This window comes from Chinchilla lanigera, unplaced genomic scaffold (genome assembly GCF_000276665.1).
Source record: "Chinchilla lanigera isolate Chin_1 unplaced genomic scaffold, ChiLan1.0 scaffold00076, whole genome shotgun sequence".
NCBI classification, from domain to species: domain Eukaryota; kingdom Metazoa; phylum Chordata; class Mammalia; order Rodentia; family Chinchillidae; genus Chinchilla; species Chinchilla lanigera.
This window is the reverse complement of record NW_004955477.1, coordinates 5,125,323-5,148,618: the sequence shown is the minus strand read 5'-3', so window position 1 is coordinate 5,148,618 and position 23,296 is coordinate 5,125,323. Positions and strand designations below refer to the sequence as shown.

The following is a 23,296-nucleotide window of genomic DNA, read 5'->3' as shown; positions in this document are numbered from 1 at the left end:
GATCAATTAGGATGAATCATGAATAGTCCTCCTCTCTGTTCTATTACTGAGATCATCATATATACATGTCATGAAAGTATTGAGCCTTAGGATTATGAGGCTCTTGAAAAATTTAGCCTGACCTCTTCATCTTATAACAGAGAGATTTAAGTAAGGCAAACATAGAAGGACTGAGTCAACTGACTGAACTGTACAGGCAGCATGGGACAAAAGTTCCCATGTGGCACTTATCAAGTCTGTAGATTTCATCCCAGCATTCCTACTCTACCCTGGGGGAGCTCAGAAAGACCAGGGATAGGATGGATAGCCAAGAGCTGGTACTTAAGGTCCCAGACATGTAGGCTGCTGTAGCCAAGTCACTTGCATAGTTCTAGTGCAGACTATGCTTGAGGGGTCCTCAGCTGACCCCAGATCTGATACCCACAGCACATATGACACTGCAGGTTGGCTGTGTAGTGACACAGCCATTCTGACTGCCCTATGGCTCCATCTGGGAGCTTTTGTGGCAGTTTTTTACTGACCAGCCTAACCAGGGCCTCCTGTGAACTGTCTATGTTACCAGCATTATCCACAGACTGTCTTACAGTCCTATGTATGAAGGTTTTCCATATTTGCCTTTCTGGATGAAGATCCATGTGAAAAAAATCCCCATCCTTCACTTAAGCAGAAAGACAAGGAACACTTAGAAGCTTTCCTTACTCTTGCTTGACATGAGACAGGCCTCCCTTTCCATGCCTGCTGATACTGGGAAGCATAGGAAGATGAGGCGTTAAAAGGCTTCTTCAGGGGAATTTGGCTCAGGGTGAAATGAAGTCACCATGAACTTGCTGACCACAAGAGGCGTGGCCCTCTGCACTCTGCTTCTCCCCACTTGCAGGGTATTCAGGAGGGTGATGCACAGTCCACATCTTCATCAAAGTCCGTTTTCAGCTTTTATGATTTTGCTCCATTCTTTTTCCTTCTAGCCACTTTCCAATTACTGCACAGAGCTGCAGCTACTCAAGGGGCATGGAGGTTGGCCCATAGCTAGCTGTCGCTGGGCCTGGTGGAATAAGTGGCAATCTCATGCTCAGGGGTAAAAGAGAGTGAAGTAGACAGAGTTCTGCTTTCTTTTAGCAGAGAAAAAAGTCTTGAAAGCAGAGAGGAGAGCAAAGGCTGTCTTCACTAAAAGCAACTGTAGGCTTCTTGTGCTACTCTGAGGAAAGGAAGTCAAGTCCCAAGGCAGGAAAGGTACCTGGAGCTGGAAATGAGTCTGAAAACTTACTCAGGACCTGGGCAAGGCCACCAGCCTCTCCATGGCCTGGGACATAAGGTAAGCCTGAGAGCAGACAGTAGGGACCAGAAAAAGCTTAATGTAAACTGGAGTGAGTCCAGGTTCCTAGAAGGCACATTAAAGACAGTGAAAAGGTACCAAATTATCATCAGTTATTTATTTCTTTAAAGAGCTTATCTAAGAGAACGACATATCACAATGACGAAGGTTTGAAGAGAGTATTCCTTGTTATCGCTAGTGATGAAAGTAAGCGAGAAAAAGAAAGAAGGTAAGTGGGAAAGTTATATTAATCAACAAAGTTGTATTAATCACTGGCCATAAACACATATATTGCTCATAATTCTTTAATTGCCAAAGTATATTATGCTACGATCACCCGATGGGAGTGTACCTAAATACAGGATCTAGTTTTGCGTAGGTAAATACTGTAAATGCTTTAGATATTAAAATCTGCAAAACTGAATATGATAAGTGACGGCAGATGCCACTGCAGGGTGAGCGAACTGGTTTGATAACAGAGGAACTGCGTGATGTCAGCCAGGCCAGGGAGCAAGGAGGTTCCAAAGCTGAATGTTCATCCAATCCATGAGGTCACTCTTCTGAATGTTTCTATTTGCCGCAATAACCAGATTTGCTCTCCTCTACTTTGGTCTAGTATTTCTTAGTTATGTTAATGTATTACTATAAAAGATTAGCAATTGCTGTGCCAGGAATGCAAAAAATTCAAGTTTTTAAGAAATCCCAACATTGACAAACAGGCATGATGTGGAAGGAATTCAAAATGTTTGCCACACCTCCAAATCCCAGCTACTCACCAAGGTTGTACCACATGTCTCTGATTTCAAAGCCAATCTGCCTCCGCATATCTCCATACCTGAAAACCAGGGAAAGGAAAAATGCTGAGTCACTCTACAGAGCATCTGAAAATCAGACTCATGGTATTTGTAAGTGCGACCCAAGTCTTCCATCACGGAGACAAATACAAAGTGACAGAGCTCTAACTTCATCTGCCATCAAAAGGAATTCAAGCAAGAGGAATCAAGACAGGAAATCACACTTTCTCATCCCTGTAGTTGATATAACATCTTTGTGGGAGGCTGAAGGAAGTTGTGGGGAGCACTTTGAGGGGAAGTTTGTTTTCCACGCACAAAGGTACCAAATAATATCCCATTGCATACAATAAGTAGCTTCCCATAGTAAAATTAAACCCTGGAGTCAGAAAGACCGCTTACAAATTTCTTGCATTATTCTATATCATCTGAAATGTAAGGAATGGCTTAATGCCAGAATATTTCAACAAATATTCCACCAGATTTTGTTTACCAGGGAAAATAAATGCTAATTTTCCTCCCGGTGGGCGAACAGAGGAGGTGTGTGTTTCCTGAGTAAACAGAATTTGATGCTTCAGAAGATAAACCTTTATTAGTTTGTGAGCAATTTAACTTTTTCCTTTATTGCCTAAGGAAAAGGCTGATTATATTAAAAATAATAATTTGCAAAATTATCATAGACTATTGCAGTTGAGCAGCTGTGTCATTGGGCTTTTGCTCTGTTCATCCTTGTGGCAGCTGATGTGCCATGGAAAGCTGATTACAAGCATTGCATGTGGCTCTTCAGGCAAAGATCCTCACTGGTAAATCAACAACCATAGCCTACTGCCACCTGATTAAAGTCACTGGTGATCTGAGCACCTGTCTGTCATGCATAGCAGTACGGGTAGAGCCAGCCTGCTCAGCTCATCTGCAGAACAGCAACCTCCCCTGGGCAACCTGTCATGTGTAGGGGAGACCCCAGGTGCAGACAGAGAAACTGATCTAGGATGTAAGCCACTTTCTCTGAGGATGAACTGTTACCTACAAGTTCAGCATGGATAAGTGCTGATACAGGCAGATTCAGTGAATGAAGCGGGAGGAGGCTGGATACAGGCACTGTACAAGCACCAGCAGGAAAGTTGCTAGCCCTGAGTCCATGAGTCTACCCTTCCAGGTATAATGGGTACCCTAAATTGTCCAAGGGCTATGTAATCTGAACACTGTTAAGTTGAACATTCTTTTGAGGTCTTCTAATTCCCACTTTGTTCCTACACAAATAAAATGGCACTAGAGCATCCACTGCAGCTCACGTTGGGGCAGGATGCAGATGGCTCCATGATGAACTGGAAACTTGGCATTCTCCCTGGTACTTGCCAGGGAGAGAGGAAAATGGAAAGTAAAACTGTAGTCAAGCCCAGCAGTAATTTCCTCTGAAGATCTCCCTGTCAACCAACAAGGCACTGAACAGCCCAGAACATATTATGCATAGGATGGATAAATCCCAGCCCCTATAGCCCCTGTAAACATGTGCTCAGGCTCTTCTCAGCACAACAAGGAGGCCAGAGGCCCAGGAGGTGGTGGAAACCATAAACAGTGGGGCTGACCCACTGGCAATTGACTAACCCAAGCTTTGAACATCCTGACTTTTCAGCTATGTGGAATTTGCTTTTCATCGTGGAGTAGCACAACAAAACCTCATGCTAGGCTTAGTTTTAATCAGTGTCTCTGCCTCTCTGATCTCTAACCCAACCCCTCCTGGGCCTCTGAATGATGATAGTTATAATGATTCAAAGGAAATCCTCCAGGTTGGAAATTCATTCCCAGGAGACTTGTGGTATGGTGGTTGAGATGGTTCTTGAATGGTCCATGGTATTGATGTGCCATTTCTGCAGTGCTGGTGAGGAAACCTGGGTGCTGGGAGGATGCTCAGGAAGGGTGCCTCTCCTAGTAGGGAGGCCATGGTGAGGGACTTGTTTTCTTGGTTCCACTTTCCTATCTTCCAGGTGGAAAATGACTTCCTTGGCAGAATTCAAAAAATGGGGGATTAGCAAAGACCAGAGAACATACCTCTTAGGAGAGGCAAGCCCATTATATGAGACACCAAAAATGCTGTATAATAGTCAAATAAGACAAGGCGCCAAAGCCTGTGCAAAGTGACAAAGAGAAGCAGGAGCCAGAAGGGGAAAGGGAAAACTGGATTTCCCTGGCAGTGAGATTGATCTTTTCTTTAGTTTTAATAAGAAGGCAGCTCTGATGAAACCATACATGCCTCAGAGTAATCCCCAAATCAAGTCACAGCTGTCACCAGACCTCCAGAGGGTTTCCTGAACATTTCCATGTTCTTTCCGTGGAGGAGAAAAATGATAATATTGAGAGTGACTGGGCTGAAGCTCATTACCTGGAAACAGACTCGGAGCTGACGGTAACCCTAGAGATCACAATTAAGTTCTTCTGGAACATTTTATAGCTGAAGGAGCTGGACCAGTCCTGGGAGGAGAAGCAGAGTGACGTGGCCACAGTCGCAGGGCAAGGAGAGAAATGAGTACAAGACCTCAGACCACAAATACACATCCTTCCCCCATGCACATCCTTCCAATACCTATACAACGCACAGCACTGTGTCACATCTTACATAGTGCTTTCATTTTGTTTTATAGGACTATGAGGTGAGCACGCAAACAACAATGCAACTCTGTTCCAATGAGTAGGCTCAGATTCAAGTCACTGAAATGTCATATCTGGTGCCACACAACTAAAACAGCGGGGATCTGGGATTTCCTTGCTCTGTCTGCTTCTTACCCTCCACATCTAGCTCACCTATGCCCACCTACAAAGAGATGAAGCATACGAATGTATGTAGGAGGCAGCCTTTCCACTGCCCAGGGAGATATAGGATCTATACCAGCACATGGTTTCCTACATCTTTAATGCAAGAATGAAAAAAAACCATGTCTGCCAGAGCCAGCCCAGTCTTTGGAGTGGGGTCAACTTGAGTCCAAATATAGGAACAACTGGGCAAGTTATTTGACCTTTCTGATCCTGTATGTGCTTGTCCTTAGTACTAGGAAATTGATTTGTGATGGTCATCTCTCAGGCTTTTCTGAAAGATAAAGAGACGATGCCTCTGTGTATCTCAGCAAGCATCTGAGTCAGGTTAGTTTCTTCCTTTAGGATCTCAGACTGCACCTCATCACAGTATCCCCCTCAAGGTTGCAATGGTCATTTAGACCAATTCATTTAGTGAGCATTTGATGAGTCTTTCAGATAAGACTCACAGACCACAGGGGACTATCAACACAGCAAGAGAGACAGACATTAATCCAATAATCACATAAACATATATATATCACCTGTGAGTGTGACCTTGCAGACAGAGCTATGTAGATGTAACTGGTTGAGATGAGGTCCCACTAGAGTAGGATGGGCCCCAAATCCAATGGCTAGAGCCCTTATGAAGAAGGGGAATTTCAGATATAGACACACAGGAAAAAACAAGAGAGAATCTGATCAGAAGGTGGAGCAGATTGTAATTATACAGCCACGAGTCAAAGAACACCAACAACTGGGGATAGCCCCCGGAAAGTGGAGGGGTGACCTGGAAGATTCTCCCTAGGAACCCCCAGAAGAACTCAACCTGTGAACATCCTGATGTCAGACTTCTGATTCCACAGCTGTGAGACAACCAATTTTTGTGGTTTCAAGCCACTCACTTGTGTTTATTGTTATGACAGATGTACCTAGATTAATACAGTGATCATTCGGTTAATATCTTCACTCAGTAAAAGGTCAGGACACAGAGTCTGAAAAATTCTATTCTCTCTCCTTTCTTCAGGAGAGAGAATAGAATGAGACCTACGATTGAGGCTTGAGGAGCCCATCCCTTCATATTTGGATGGAGGGGTATAAACTTGGCCAGGAAATAAACTAAAGGGCAAGAAGGAAAATCCAGCATGGAGTGCTGGGAGTGAAGAAAGGAGAGTGCTCAAAGGTGGAGAGCTGCGGTTTGGGTGTGGTCTGGCCCCAAATGTTCACATGTTGAAGCTCATTCTCCAGTGGAACTGAGGGGAGGAGGAGCCTTCACAAGGTCCAGTGGATGTGAGCAGGTCATGGGAACACCACTCTCAGCAATGAATTAAAGTCTATCAAAAGACTGCATTAAGTCCCAAGGGAGTGGTCTCCTGGGACAGAGTGAGGTCTCTCAGGACTGGATTCATTTCTGAGAGTGGAGGCTGTCAGAATGCAAGTCAGCCTCTGTTTCTCTCACACAAGCACCCCAGCTCCTTTTCCCTCTCCTCTTTTACACCGTGCAGCACAAGACCCTCACCAGAAGCCAAGCAAATGCTGGTGCTACATGTATAATTTCTCACCTCCAAGACCATGGGCCAAAATGTGCCTCTTTTCTTTATAAAGTACACAGGCCAAGGTACTTTGTTATAGCAATACAGAATGGACTAAGATAGAGAAAGAAAATGACAACAGTTTTGAGGTACTTGGAAACAGCAAAGAGGATAATACACAGTGCCATTTCCCCTGGCCAGGGGAACTGAGGAATATGGGGCCCATAGTTTAGGCAAGTGATGGAAGGTGAGGAAATAAGAGGAAGAAAAGAAGAGAGAGAGAGAAGGAGGATCTAATATGCTGAGAGAAGCATTTTTGTTTTAATGGGAAAGATGGTAGTTTCTTGGGGAGGTGAATGGAGATGGGACCCAGATGGGACCAACAGCAATAAACCTTGCTAGCTACAGGGCTGACCTGTCTGCATCCAGCTTTACCATCCTCCACCAGACACGTCACTACCAATGCATGTGGGACACTTAATTAGTTTTGCCAACATGAAGTTGGCCCAGAGTTACTGCTTATGAAGTCTGTCTCCCTAGGTCCCCTTCTAATTCCTAAAGTGAATTTGTTTTGAATAATTTAAGCCTCTTGAAAAAATAATTAGCACAAACACAAATTAAATTGATCACATTTCCTGTTATGATCTGTAATATAGAATCACAGCTTCTGATTAGGTCACATTGCAAAATAGGGCTTGTCACAGCACATTTTCAGTTTCCATAAAATGTCATGCCTACAGTTTAACTTAACACCCAGGCATTTGGGACCTCAGTGTTTGGTGAAATGGAGATGTTTTTATGTGGTGGACTTTAACAGAATTTTTTCAAACAGGAAAATAGCCTAGGTACTCATGGGGAGGAAGGGTGTGTGTGTGTGTGTGTGTGTGTGTGTGTGTGTATGTGTGTGAGAATGATATCTGTCCATGGTTCAGATACAGGGCTAGAATTTTGTCACTGAACTTTTACCTTCTTGCACTGGACATTCTAAATGGGTACCTTCAGCTCAGCCAGGCTGGAGCCCCAATTTATGAACCTTCCTCTTGTCTTCTGGAACTAAATCCTGAAGATAAACACACCTTGGCCATATTGTCCTACAGGAGGACAAATAGTAGTGTGCATACTAAAATTATCAAGTTGGCTGCTAATCAAAAGTGAACTCTTCCATATTTTATTCATATTTCCTGAGCCCCAGTAATATAAAAGGCCTGGGGGTGGGTGGGAGGGAAGAGTGACAGCCAGATTGAGCATTCTGCGTATGACTGTTATTCCTGTTGAGTCCTCAGCAACAAGGATGTCTGAAGGTTGAGCCAGCTATGTTTTCTTATTATAGACTTTGATTCCTAGGGGTTATTTATTTTGTGGTTCACTGGCAAATCTTGTACTAAAATGTGCTTGATCTAATCAGCTCTGTGTGGTATGGCCCATTCTTTCATGTTACTTGCAGGCACTTTTGGGGCATGTTGCAAGAATGGGTATCCTAAATGTCCCTTGATCTCTATCATCAGGAGGATAGAGCACTAAACATGAGGGGTAAACAAGCAGGTCTTCTGATGTGAGAATTTTCTACAGTTGTGAGTCACAGTGGTACAATCATGCAGAAGGAAGGAGCTGCCTCATGGGCTGGGGATATAGCTCAGCGGCACAAGTGCCTATCTGGCAAGCACAAGGTCCTGAGTTCGATTTCTGGTACCCAAAAAAAAAAAAAGTGATCTGATTGATAGGAACAAAGAGAGAGCTAGGCTGGAAAGGGTAGAGGATGGCCACTCAGATGACCATGGTTGGATTCATGACTCCGACAGTAGCATACAGGGCACATGGACACAGTCCTGAGGTTATAAAAGGACTAAGTTAAGTGAGTGTGACATGCTCCTCTGAGCTGCACATGTAAATCCAGCATGTGGAGCTAGTGGCTCCAACTCATGGGATCAGTCCCCATATCCCCTGTCTATCCTTCCCTTCCCCAAGACCAACGTCCCTAGACACTACTGCCCCCTTAAGCTTCTGTAACTCAGAGCATCTCTTTACTTGTACACGGGGCCATGCCCTTTTGCATGTGATATCCCCTTGTGGTCTGGCTGTTCCCTCCAGTTAGTCAAGTGGCAGACCTCTGAGCTTCCTTCCTCTCCCAGCCATGAAGTGTTCTCTCCCAGCAGGCTGGTGGCTCCCCAGGCTGAGTGTTCTAAGCCCATTTCCCAGCCGCCAAAGGCCTGGTCACCACCCACTTCTACTCCACTCCACTCCTTATTTTTACTTTTCTACTTTCCTCACTAAACTATAAATGTCTTCATCATGAAATTTATTCCTTCTGTCTCTATCCTTAGTACCAGGACTACACCTGACCACACAGTAGGCTGGCCAGCTCTGGAAAGGCAGACGCCAGCTGGCTGACTTAGTTTTCTTTGGCTTTGAAGGCTCTGAATCTACATCACCATCTGGGAAGTGAACATTTTCTCTGTTGGCCAAGGAGGGGCACTGCATGGTCAGTGCATCTGCTGATACTACTTTGGCTTAGGCTGTTGGTACAGCAGTAGGAGGTGGGCCCACTGCATAGGCTCCTAGCCTGGCCTGGAGAGTGTTCTGCATCTAAGTGGTTTACCAGGTCTTTTAGGGAGGTCCTCCAGTTATAATGCACCTCTTTTCTCCCGTGGACACCTCCACAAGTAGGAAGAGCAGGTGGTTGGCAACAAATGGGTTCGGGAGTCAGTGCTAAACTGAGATCTTGATGTCACCCTTCAGTGAGCAGAGCCTATGTGGGTAGCGATCCCCAGCTGAGGCTGAGCTTTCCTTCTGTGGGATGGATAAAAGGGCCTGTAGCTCTCACAACCCTGTGTGAGCTACACTGTGTGGTGCTTAATGTGTACTGGTGACGAGTACTTCTACAACAGCAATTTCCACTGCAGAGCACAGAAGCAAAGACAGTGAGGGTCATAAGCAGTCAGCCCTCATTTTCATCCTGGGCCTGAGGACATATGAATGTGAAGAAGCAAAAGCTCCATGTTGGCTCAGTCTGCAGAAGGTTCAGCCTGGAAAAGTCTATTTCTGGGTGCTGTGGGTCAAGGTAAGTGAAAAAGTTCTGCGTAGGCTCCGAGGAGGTGAACTGGGCCAGCAGTCATGGGCAGAACCCACTCAGTCTCCATTGTAGGTGGCTTGGCAGGCACATTTGTATCTTCTGTATAACGTCCACTGCCTACATCACAGCTCCGAGAATGCAGTTACCCAGCTTGGGGGAGGAGCATGAAGGAAAGCTGGCCAGGTGAAGGCTGACATTCAATTAGACAGGTATAGATCAAATGCTTGCAGGTCCTAAGAGGATCGTAAGTTAACACCTTGGGGTCTCAGCTGCCTGGACTTGGGAATCTGCTTCGGTCAGTTACTTGACTCAGAAATCACTCTGGCCAGTTATTTGAGCACCCTGAAGTTAACCACACTCATTTGGAAAATATAGATGATGAGAGGGATTAATGAGTAGCTTTGCTTTTTAGTGAATATATATGAAAAAATGCATGCAAAGTGCTTAGAAGATTAATGGCACATAGTATAAGCTCAGTAAATTACTTGCTCAAATACATCTTACTCTCCAAGGCCAATGTGCTTTCCATTTGCCCTGCAGGGAAGATAAACACTCAGAAAAAAATAAAGAATGTTGAACAATTGCCATTTTCTGAAGCTTCCTCCCTAACCTCAGGAAATGGCAGGGACTCATCAAAGCCTTGGTGCAGCTAGGGTGTTGCACAGGAATTAAAAATACAAGGATCTGGCAATAGTAGTGTCAGTTCAGAACTCTTAACAAGAGTATTCATGAAAGGAACACTGATAGCAGTGGAAAATTAGTGAAACAGAGGCAAAAACAGAAGAGGTTAGGCCTCAGGACACCCAGATATTGGCAGGACTCGAAAACAACTGTTTTCCTTGATAATGGAGCAGGAGCAGTGCAAGATGCAGACTGGGCAGATACGGCCAAAGGAACCTGGCAAGGACCTTGGCCTTCATGGAGTTACAGTGAGGTTTGCGTGTATTGACACAGGGATCCATTCAGTTCACTTAAATTTCCTACCTGGAAGAAGACAGGGGTTGTTTGCTGCCAAGAAGGAAACCACTAATAACTTAAAGTCCACTGCGAGTTGTTGGACAATCCCAACAGTGCCAAGGGCTTTCATCAGAAGCCTCCTTTTAAGAAGCAAAACTGGAGAATTAAGCAACAAAGTAAACCACATGTGGAATGACATCAGCACAGTGCACAGAAAAAGTCATTATTTCTAGAAACTCAAATTTTGTGTTGTGCTAATTGGATTGGATTGGATTGATGTTGAACCTACCAGGATGAATCCTGCAATTTTAGATTCATGGGCTAGAAAAGGCAATCCCAACTCAGGATTTAAAACCACCCTTTCATTACACTGTGATTACATCTCAATTTGTACCTAGTTGGCTTAGAGATGACATGAAAATTATGCTAATATAGCTGGAGGCTCCTGCAGGTTTAGAGCTGGATGAGGGCTTACTTGTTAAGGATTTTGGCTCTCTTAGCGCTTGAAAAATTCTCCAGCTGCAAGGACTCTTGAGTGAGGAAAGCAACAGCCAGGTGAAAGTAGTTGTTCCACAGCTAAAAATTGAAACGGAGATGCATAGTTAAGGAATAGCTTAATACATGATCTCAAAAAAGGGTCTGGGACATTTATCATCTGTTTAACACATACTTCTAAAAAAAATTTTTTTTAAAACGAAGAACTACTAGCCAGTCCCTACAGTGTGGTTGAGGGGTAAGCATGGGCCTCCAGGGTCGAGGTGTACATACTCAAATCCTGGCTCTGCAGTCCACAAGGGCAATTAATTTAAGCCCTCTCAGTGCCTCAGTTTCCTCAATGAGAAAACTGGAATTTCAACAGCATCTTAGAGGCTTGCTGGAAGGAAGGATCACAGAAATACATAGCCATATCCATAGGTATGCACAGGTGGAGTATGTAGGTACAGTGGCACAGAGCATGTGATAAACACGCAGTGAATATCATGTCTTACTGTCATATCATGGAGACCCTTACTGAAGAATAGGACAGATTTCAATTATTTATGTGGACTTGTTTTTTTTTTTTTTTTTTTGGTGGTGGTTCTGGGGATCAAACCCACAACCTGGGCATGGTAGGCAAGTACTCTACCACTAAACTACATTCCAGCCCCTATGACAATGATGGGGAACCTTTTAGAGCTTTCAATGATACAAACAGCCCACTGGGGCATGCATGCCATAACTTTGCCACCACTGCCCTATAATTTCTTTATTATACCAAAAAATTACAACTAAACAATTCAGGAAGACGTACAAAGATCCAATACTTCTTATCTCAAGGGTTTATGAACTATATGTGACAAAATGTCATTTAAAAGAAATTTGTGTCAGCTTTCTCATTTACTAACCAAGGATGATAATCAAATGAGACAGTTGCAAAAAATTATATAAAAATAAGTTGATAATATTATTGGGTCTATATTTAACTACCTGTGAGGAACATGAAAATTTAAGAGCTTTTACAAGATATAGGGGTGTGTTGGACTCCATTTATCCAACCCTGATCAGCAACTAGTACTCTCTACTGCAACACACCAGTGCTTTTCACCCCTACAGAACCACTAGGAAGGTGCTGTAGCCTCATCCCACAGAGGAGACTAAGAATTCCCTAAAACTACAGATAACAGTTGAAGCTGGCCAGGTGCCCTGAACCTCACAGACCATACTCCATCACTTTCCAGAGAAGTACTTTCTCTTTTGTAAATTGGGTGACTCCACTCCAGAAAATACAAGTTGTACTTTCACTTTTGGTTTTGGAGCTAATACTTTTCACCTATGTTTTCCAACATATGTGATTGCCAACACACAGGCAATCACTGGCCAGTGTTGGTTGCATTTTTTGAGAATCCCAGTGTCACACATAGGATGACAGCCACATCTTCATGGTGCCAGAACATATTTTAATTTATACATGATGCCTTTGAAAACAACACCAGCAACAACACATGAATGCTTCTTTTTAAACAACAGTGTCACTAACTCCTTATTCCTTCTTTTCATTTATAGGACCAGCGTTATTATAGAGCCAGAAGCACTCATGGTGTGACCATGACTCTCACCAAACCCTCTACAAACAATAAGAAATAATGTAGTAGTCTCTTAATAGTATAAGATTTCCTCCAGGGTTTATTTATAAGTGTAGTTGAATTCCAGTTAAAATATGTGACACATTTTTAAAAAAGAAACCCAATTACTCGATTTTAAACTTCACATGAAAGAGAAAACACACAAAACTGGCCAAGATAATTTTGTAGTACAAAACTAACAGAGAAATACTGACTCTACTAGCTGGCATAAAGCAGGAAAGTGAAGCCACTAAGGAAATAACACAGAAAACAGAAGAGACACACATGTATTCTTGCAATTATGCTAATAATAGCACTTTAAATCACTGGGAAAGAAGAACCTATGGACAAAATTTGTGGGAAAAAGTTCCTTCTCAGAGAACAATCCTACCCAGGAAACAAAAATACTATCAGCATGTGGATGATTCCTTTTTATTTGCAAACTTCAGTAAAATATTCTAGGTAATAACAATGACAAATAAAATCATTATTAGTAGGTATGCCTCCAGAGTGCAATGAACCAGGAGCCACATATCCCAGATGTGCAGTGCATAAAAACCATGCCAGGCAAAATCAATCATTATGAAGACAACACACACACACACACACACACACACACACACACACACACAAACACACAAACACACACACACATGCACTTTGCATGCACTGAAGAGTCATTTCTGAAACTGATGAACCACCTGATCATGATTTTGGGTCTGGGGACATTACAAGTGGCACAAAGCCAGGAGAGTTATCAGGGCAAAACAGTTCCAAAAGCAAGCTGAGCTCAGGGAAGCAAGCCAGCTTCTCCACTGACCCCTTACTCTGCACGCCTTAGGACTGAGACAAGCTTAGCAGCCTCACACACTGGGTCAAGTAGCTTCCCTGCTTGGAGAGTCCCTCCTTGTCACTCTGATTCGGTAGTTTCTCTATGAAATAGCTCCATCTCCTAACTTGCTAACTTGAGCAAACGCCCTGTAGGCATCATTTTCACTCCTTGGTTCCAATAACACACATTGTAAATTCCATTTCTACACATCGGATGGGAGACCAATTAAATTAGAAGATTAGAAATAAACTACTAGTGCTCAGTGGCCATTTGTTTTCCCATGATTCCTCTACAAAGGATGTGTCTGTCTCTTGTCTTACCTGTAGCTCAAAATTGGCTTGATCCAAAAATTTCTTGTTCAGCATATCTGCATACTGATTAATCGCTCTCAGGAAGACTCTGAAAGATCAAGAGAAAATAACATAATTATACATTAGACTCTGGCATTTCAATTAGCTAACAACCCTAGACTGTCTGGGGTTTTTGGATCAAGCTAAGTCTCCTGTCCTGTATGAAGTTGGGAGGTTTTTCTTACGAGAAACTCATAGAATTAGATGCACATATTCTCCAAATTAATCATGGAAATCAACACATGCAAAATGAAGAAAACTGACCAAAATAATAGCACCTGAAAGTAACATTTGAAATGTATCACAAAAAAAAGGAATGTATCACTAAAAAAAAATCTACTTTAAAAAAAGGAAAGAAAATGTACAAATAGAATCCTGCCCTAACATTGAAATGTCTTAATGTCATATTGTTAAATTAGCTTTGCTTAGCTGGACTTTTAAAGTTATGGATTTGAAAGCACTCTTAACCTACAAGCTTGTGGGTTTGGAATGTTTTGTTTCAGTATTACTATGCTTGGAAATATGGCTTACTTTAGCATCACTGACCCATATACTCCACATGTTAATTTTGATCACACTATACTTCTTAAAAGAAAATTTAAAGGTTTAGTTGATAGGACAGTGATCTGACAACAATTTTAGCAGGGGTTTTAATTATTTGATTCACTGATTATATACAATTCTAATAACATTCCTCAATACGTTGACATTAATTTTCTACAATGAAATATGCAATTTGGGCTGTCACAAAATGACGCGAGAGTACTGTCTCAAGCTTGTTCACTCAGTAGCTTTGTTTTATAATCTTTGAAAGTGTTAACAATAATAAAGTAGCTCAGTCCAGCTACTTCATTGTGAATCAGCCTCTCCTTTGCACAAGGCAAGCATGCAAGAAGAATTACCATTAGGTCACCGATAATAAACTTAATTACACTTCCCTAGTTAGACAGCAGGAAGCAGCCTGGAGTGTAAGGCGAATCTAGGTTACTTAGTGGTAACTTCTGCTATCTGACAACATAATCTCTTTAGCTAAGCATGCCTAAAGAAGTTGGCTATGTTCTGCCATCCCAGAGCTGCTACCGGGCAGTGACCCTGGGAGGAGAAAAGAAGGGATTCCCACCTGGGGGTGTAAAGAGGACTCTACCAGCACTGGCCTCAGGCATCTCCCACCAAGACCTACTGTCACTGCAGTTTCTCTCACACTCCTTCTGCACACAGCTCTAAGAAAAAGGATCTGCAGACTTCATGGAGAAGCCCTTCAGCGGGAGGTAGGACCCACACAGGTGGGTCACATGGCTCAAGCTGCAATTTGCTGTCTCAGTTACAGAAGTTGCAGAGCTCTTCCCTGGAGACATTTAAAATATAACCACAGTGGAGGAATTAGTGTTTTTAAGTAACTCTTAATGGAGGGTCATGGAGATCATTGTTTTGTCCATTAAAGATTGGGCAGCAGCATCCATCAGCTGGGACTGCTAGGTTTTGTAAATATAGGTCACTCAATTAAATTTGAAAAACAGCTCTGGTTGAATTTTGTAATTGACTATTTTTTTTAAATAAAGGACAAAGTACAGCTGGGCATTCTGACAAACTAATGTAAGACCCAGGACAGAATTCAGGACATGCTATATATATATATATATATATATATATATATATATATATGTTTGAGGACTGGCAACTCTGGTCAGTCTTATAGTCTTGGGCTGGGCTGGGATCTACCAGGACATGTTCAACCCTTGCAAGTAAAGAACATGAAGCCAGAGAGAAGGTCTGCTTTACCCCCTCGGCAACTGTGTGCAGAGAGCCCCTGAGATATGCACTGCACTATCTCCAGGAATCACACTGCCTGCCCCACCCGCCAGGGGAACACAGCAACTTCCTGTTATTACAAGGGCGGGCTCCCATGAAACTCAAGAGCACCGAGCTTATGACCAGCACAATTTTTAATTTTATTCCTTGAGCTTTAGGACTTGGCTGTTTACAAAAGTACTCTAGGGTCCTTATGAGCTCTAAGAAGACAGTTTCTAGCCTTCTATGACAGTACTGACAACTTTACTAGAATATGCATTATTATTACAGAGTAATTATTTGGCCTCAAGATAGCACCCAAACAGTTGCAATATGCTACTTCTAATTAAGCTCTGGAGCAATTTCGGTTAGTTAAATAAAGATATTTGTCAAAATGACTTTTTAAAAAAACATGGCATGCTGAAATCATATGAAGGCCGAACAAAAACTTTTTAATGAACTGTCAACTGAGAAAGAGCAGTGCTGAGAGATAGATTCTATAATTTAGAGCCTCTATAAATTTTTTAAAAAGCCGGGACAAAAAACAAATAACGCAGAATGCAAGTTGCATGTGGAAAACTAAAGGAAAGATCAAATAAAAACCATAATCAATGCAGTAAACAAAGATCAGATGATGCTCAGGCTCGATGCATGAGAGTGGCATCGCTTACATAAAACCAGCCGGGCAACACATAAATAACATCCTGCCGTTTACACTTGATGGGATTAAAAACCTAGCTATTCCCCCAAGTCCACTTGAAGATAAATCAATTAGCTAACTAGGCAAAAAGAAACAGAGACTAACTTTTAGGTAAGAATATCTATTATCCAATATAATTCATAAGTTATTTCCAATAAATGTCAAACTGAAGCACATAAATAAAAAAAATCATATTAGAAGTGTCTGCATAACAGTTGCCTTTCAGGAGCAGAGGAATACAAAAAGGACCAGAAGCCAAGTCACGCAATTGGACGGGGGACAGGATATCCTACTAGACCCAAATGAAGGGCTCCTGCTGAGCTCCACAAAGCAAGATCGCAGTCAATTTTCATGCAGGCAGTTGGAGGGATGGTGGGGTGCAAATGGGCTTCACTGATAACTGTATCCATGCCAGGCGCTGGTGGAGTTGGCTTAGAGTTAGGAAAGCCCTCCAGACTGTACAAATGGTAAGGATCCCAAAGGCAGTGGTCATGTTGTTTTCCAAGTGGCCTCAGTGCCCACTCAGCACCTGGCAAAAGGCACATGCTTAGTAGGAACAAATGAAGAACGAGCGGATGGGTGGATGGATTTGCCTATAGATCAGGCTCTGACCCCAGAGATGGCAGAGTATTTGGAAGCCTCTTGCTCTCCTGGAGTCTTTGTAGTTTACATAAACTTTCTATGGCAGGTTCAGCTCTTTTTAGGTTCTTGTTACCCACACTGTTCAGGCTTTTGTAGCTGTGGCTGGGCATTTGTTCCTTCTCTCTCCTGACCTCCACAGCTCATTCCTTCATCCCTTTTATTTTTTCACACGCTTGTTCCTTAAAGGCAAAAATCTTGTCTTTTAAATATCAGAGAGCCCCCCCCCCCCTTTTATAGCTGTAGTCACAGATCTCTCTGAGGCAGGGTGTGTGTCCAGGACTCCCCACCAGCCAAACAAAACAAAAACAAACAAATACTTAGACCTTGTTCTCTCAGGGTGGTGGAATCCGCCCTCTGGCAATCTGAATTTTCATTCTCCCATTCAGTGGGGTAGTAAGTAAGCATCAGGATGTGATGCATACAGGCAGAGGGCATAATGCAGGGTCTTGAGAAAGATGCTTGCAGGGAATAGAAAGCTGGACAGAGGGAACAGAACTGTTAGGTGCTACTTTACCCTCCTAGCAAAACCAGAGGCTCCAGGGGAAGATATCAATCACTCTGTGAACCAAACAAGTTACTTCTTATCCTGAGCCAGAAGAATTAGGTAACTTCTAAGAAACAAAGCTAAGGATGGGAGAATAAAATGATTTCATGGATGCTGTCCCAAATGGGCAAAGTGATTAAAAAGGATAAGCCTGCATTTAATGCAGTTCTCTGGAATCATTTTTAATCTGTGGAAAGACTTATTTATAATGTAAAACTTTAGAAGATAAAACCAATCACACAGATAAGTAATGCAGACAGAATCAGAAACAAATGATATCCTAAAGGTATTCCAAACGCCATCAGATGGAGAAATCTGGAAGTTTTATTCTTATTTCTTTCTTTTTTTTCTCCCTACTTTTGTGCAGTGTTGGGGTTTGAACGCAGGACCTCACACATACTAGTCAAGTGTTTTATCATGGTCCTATACTTTTAGTCAGTTTTATTTCTAACAGCCCAATGGAATGAAATGAATCTCCCCATTCTGGGTAAACCATTCCTGTCTCCGGGATGTAAGAACAGAATGTTTATCAAACCTATTAAAAAATAAGCCATTTTTAAAAAAAATGTGGAGTCAATGGATATGGAGACAGATCATTTCCAAGACCATATAGTTAAACAAAAGAACAAATCAACCTAGGAGGTTTTCCTAACCTTCTATCTCTTCTATCCTGGACTTTTAACCAGGTGAGCTCCTAATGAGTTCGCAGTAGAAACAACTTTCTACAGTTAAATCCTGACAGCGTTGTATGAGTTTAAATGTAGTTGACAAATTTATACATCCATATATTTAAAGTCTTAATCCTACTTTATCTATCTGTCAATCAATCATATCCATGTAAATATTTAGTTACATGGCCTTCAGGAAATTGCTCTACACCAAAGAAATTATAAGAATGTGAGGTGACAGATGTGTTAGTTAGCTTGATCTAATCATTCCACAAACTACACATACATCATGACATCACACTATATTGCCTATATATGTGAAATTATTATTTTTCAATTTAAAATAGATTAAATGTGTCAGTGAACCACAACAGTTGCTAAGTTCTTGAGATTCTCACACTTTCCACCAACAGAGGAAAGCACTACGCTTTGGTTCCTCTGAGCTCCTAAGAACTTTGAATCTCTGGGTTTTGTTCTGTTTTTAATTTTGAGATTGAAGGTAAGAGCTATCATTGCATGATAAAAAGCCACTCAACACTACTGAGCTCCACTGAAACTTTGTAAGATTTTAAGTCTCACTTGGTAAAAGGGAGAGGGGGCCCAGGACTTCTACACTTTGCACATCTTTGAGACGCAGACTAAGGGTAACCTGGTGAGGCTGTGTAGGCAGCAGACACCTGCTGAGCACTAATTCTCTCCATATGATATTTCTAAAGGGTCTCTTATTCACCTGGCCTCTTGGCCCACATGCTACTCTGTCCTTGCACAGAAAGGGCTGGGGAGGACTTGTAGCTCCAACAGGAAACCATCCCTCAAAAGCTGCCTATTGGGACATGATGTGTGAGACAATAAAAGTAGCACAATCCTAAATAATTATGTGTTAATTGAGAAGAGGGGAACTTGGCAAGTGGAAAGTAATCAGAAACCAATTTAACTATTACACGCTCCTGGCACAATGGCAGGCACTAAAATGATTTTATTATGATGGAGCCTCAGGCATTTCCAGCATCTCTGCTACCCATTGTTTGCTGGACATAAAACTCAAGAGGAGGTGCCTCATTGCTAAAGAGAGGAAAACACAGAGAAAGGCACTGAACTTTCAGTGAAACACAAAGCTCCATTTCTCAAATTTTGAAGCTTTTCTTTATTCCTTCCCTAACCTTACTTTAAGTTACATAATTAGATTGTACCATTCAATATGAGGGCATTTAAATACTTCTGGCATTAAAACAAGTCACTTTGGGGAAGAATATACATCCTTTAGCAAAATGTTTTGCCCAAAATGGGTGGAAAAAGGAAACAAATTAAAAGTGATAGATTCCATTCCTACAGGACAATGAGTCAAGTGATAGTAGCTGGAAATTTGCCTTAAAAGATTTGCGCATAATTCGGGAATGCTGGGAAGAAGAGGGAACTTAAGGTGAAGTGATAAAAAAGATGCAGAGAATGTCACTTTAATTAAATGGGAAAGAGAGATAATGAATGTTTCATTTCAGCTGTCCAGTCCTCTAGCACAGCCCACAATTGGCAGGGTAGCTCTTTTACAGATTCAGTGGCTAAACAGGGCCAGAAGCTTCCCATCACGGGACCTTCGTGGGACACAGAAGCCAAACATATAGAAGAGGTGACTTCTTCCAAAGCCCCCAGTGCAAGAACAGTGACTGATGTACAGAAGATGAGGACCTGGAGGGACCTGCTCCTGACTTTGGGCTTGGGAAAGAGTAGAAGGACCAGTTTCACTAGAACTTTCCGGGAATGGAGATCAGTTGGGGCCAGATATAAGCAAGCACCCAGCAATGTAGGGTGGAAAGTCTACATACGTTTGAAGGTAGTAGGTAACAGGATGGGGGGGTGGGATCTGAGTACAAGGCTGGGAAGGGTCACTTGTGGTCAGAATCCCTGAAGGAAAAATAGTCAACTGCCACTACGTCCTGTGTGTACTAGCTCTAGTTTCTTTTCACAATGATTTCCTCATTTCTTCCTCAAATCAGTAAAGGTTTAAGCATCCATCAAACTCCTAACTGAGACCCAAATTGTGCTGAGCCTTTGTGCCGGCCAGCTCTGGCAGAAACAGACCCAGCTGAGAGGAATACAGAAGCCTCAAGGAGGCAATGCAAAACAAAACAAAAAAAAGAGGCAATGCAGTGGTACACAGGATTCACACTCTATCTCAGCTGTGACCCAAACAGTACTTGTGAACGGCAATCCTGAGAGCGCTGGGTCTCCCTTCTTTCTCTTGCTGCTCCGCAGTTTGGTGCGTACCAAGCCCTTCCTCTGTTCCAGGCACTATGCTGCTTTCAGATAAACTGTGCTTTTTGATGCTTCCAAGTCTTGTGTGGTACGCAGCATGGGATATTTTACAAATATGGAAAATGAGGCTTAGAGGGACAGCTGTTCCTGTTCTGGAAATCGAGGACTGAGGCTGAACTCCTGCCACATGTTGCACTGCCTTTCTTAGGAACTTCAGTGGGTGTGGCCACGGTGATGCAAATGAATCCCTGCAATTGTTTTGGCTACACTTTGTATTCAGGATACTTTCCAACCTATACCAATGTAGACAGCATGGTGACAGACCCTTCACTCAGTTTTAACTATTAGAACCCTCTACCTACACTTGTTTCATCTGTACCTTCCATCCTACATTATTATTATTAGAAGATGTTACTTTTTAACAACAGTTTTAGTTTCCCAGTGACACTGAGTGGAAAGCACAGTTCTCGTTTACTGGGACTCCCTCCATACCCAGCCTCTCACATGATCGACATTCCATGGCAGAGTGGTACCTTTGTAAAAACTAATGAACTTCTATTGACACCCAAACCCTAGTCATCACCCAGAGTCCCAGAGTCCATAGTTCCCACGAGGACTCACTCTTGGTGTTGTACATTCCATAGGTTTTGACAAATGTGCAGTGACACATATTCCCCAATATAGTATCATAAAAAGTATCTTCACTGCCTTAAGTGACTCTCTGTGCTCTGCCTGTTCATCCCTCCTGCCAATTTCCTGGCAAGCCTTAACCTTCTTATGTCTCCATAGGTAGGACTTGTCTAGAATGTGTCCCAGCTGCAATCCTACAGCCCAAGACTTTCCTGGTTGAAATCCTGCTTCCTACACTGGCTACAATGGCCGTTCCCATTCTGTGAATCAAGGATCAGTAAACTAGGGCTCAAAATTTGTTTTTTATGAGTGAAGTTTTTAAAAATCTTTTTAAAAATTGGAGTACAATACATATAACATAAATCTTTCCATTTAGTCATTTTTAAATGTAAAGTTCAGTGGCATTAAGTATATTCACAGTGATGTGTAATCCATAGATACGATCCATAGATGGATGCACACCATCCATTCACAGAACTCTTCATCTTGCAAAAGTGAGACTCATACCCATTAAACAAGAACTCCCTATCACCCCACCCCCAGACCCTGCAACCACCATTCTGCTTTCTGTCTATATGAATTTGACAACTCTAGGCACCAAATATGAGTGGGATCATATTTATCTTTTGTGTGAGTGATTTGTTTCTCTTATTAACAAAACATGTTTTATCTATGTTAGTACTACTGCTGGAATTTCCTTATTAAAGCTGAGTAGTATTTTTATTGTGTGTAGTCACCATACTGTGTTTATCCAAATATCTCAATGAGTTCCTGATTTCCATTCTTCTGGGTACATATATAGAAGTGGTATGGTTAGATCATATGGTATTTTGAAAGATCCACCATACTATTTTCTATGGTGAGTGACTATATCATTTTATATTTCTACTAACTGTGCACAAATGCTCTAAATTTTCCTGATCAATATATATATAGTTATAGATATATAGATCTATATCTAATTCCTTTTTAGCTATTCAGTAGTGTGTGAGGTATTATAAAGTTTTATTGAAACGAAGTTGTATTCACTCACTCATGATTTAGGGCTTGCCCTTGGCTGCTTCTCCAGGACAACAGCAGGGTTACTGAGACTCTGTTTGCACTTTAAAGAACATCTGCTAATTCCCAGAAAGCCATGACTGAATTTTGCTCTGTCCTTCACAAAGGTCTTTGGAGAGGTTTTCTTTTTTTGGTGGTGGTGGTGGGGAATGGGGGAACATGGGTTTACACCTATTTTTACATGGTCAGAAAATGAAACTTGAGGCTGGGGATTTAGCTCAGTGGCACAGCAACTGCCTGGCAAGCACAAGGTCGTGAGTTCAATTCCTGGTACCAGAAGAAAAACAAAACAAAACAAAACAAAGTAACTTGGCAATCCAAGAAACCTTAAAAATCCATTCCCAAAGTCTAGCAGATATAACAGCTCACTCAGAACCCTGAAGTAGAAGGTAGTACCAATACTGGGGTAAACCCATTAAGGAAAAAAAAAAGGTAAGTTCCCTCCACTTGCACTGCCAGGGCACCGACGTGTTTTCACTAGGTCTCATTTCAATGTTACATCTATTTATTTATTACTTATTTTATACTGAGGATAGAACCTAGGGCCTTTACACTGAGCTCCCCTCCCTAACTCCCTGCACCTTTTTTTTTTTTTTGAGACAGGGTCTCATGAAATTCCCAAGTTGTCCAGGCTAGGCTCAAAATTGAGATCCTCCTGCCTTAACCTCCCAGAGTGCTGGGATTATAGGCATGCACCACCAGGGCATCTGAGCATTATATTTTAAAAATCATATATTTGTAAATCTTTTCTCTAAGAGACAATCTACAGAATGGGAAGAAATATTTGCAAACTATATATCTGACAATTTTGGGTTAATATCCAAATTATAAGGAACTGAAACAACTCCATATCAAAAAAAACCAACAGTATGATTAAAAAGTGGTCAAAACAGAGCTATACAGACAGTTCTTAAAAGTAGATATGGAAATGGCAATAGGTATATGAAAAATTGCTTAATATCTCCAATCAGTAAAATGCAAATCAAAATTTCTATGAGATATCACCTTCCTCCAGTCAGACAGCCATAATGAGAAAGAGGAATTCTTATACGCTGGACAGTCATGGAGCACTGCAGTAATGAGGCATTAAAAACAGCACAAGATAAAAGTAAATACAATAACTACCCTTTCCTCCCCTGAGCTAATGTTCTATCTTCTCCCATAGGTATATAGATACCCTCAACTAAGTCCAAGGAGCCTTTTTGTGAGGTCTAAGTGAGAAGCCTTGACAATTTATAATCTTTTTTTTTTTTTTTTTTTTTTTTTTTTTTTTTTTTTTTTT

At 42.0% G+C, this 23,296-nt stretch overlaps 1 protein-coding gene across 3 annotated transcripts in view; it reads right to left on the bottom strand.

Annotated features, from left to right (window-relative positions):
• Positions 1-23,296, bottom strand: part of Dock1 (dedicator of cytokinesis 1) — a 518,033-nt gene that overhangs the window by 95,194 nt on the left and 399,543 nt on the right. For all 3 annotated transcript variants that reach the window (XM_005402009.2, XM_005402010.2, XM_013503070.1), the window contains exons 30-32: positions 13,704-13,782; positions 10,925-11,025; positions 2,089-2,147 (exon numbers count right to left, since the gene is read on the bottom strand). In XM_005402009.2, coding sequence (XP_005402066.1) covers positions 2,089-2,147; positions 10,925-11,025; positions 13,704-13,782 — 239 coding nt within the window. The remainder of the gene's footprint in view (positions 1-2,088; positions 2,148-10,924; positions 11,026-13,703; positions 13,783-23,296) is intronic.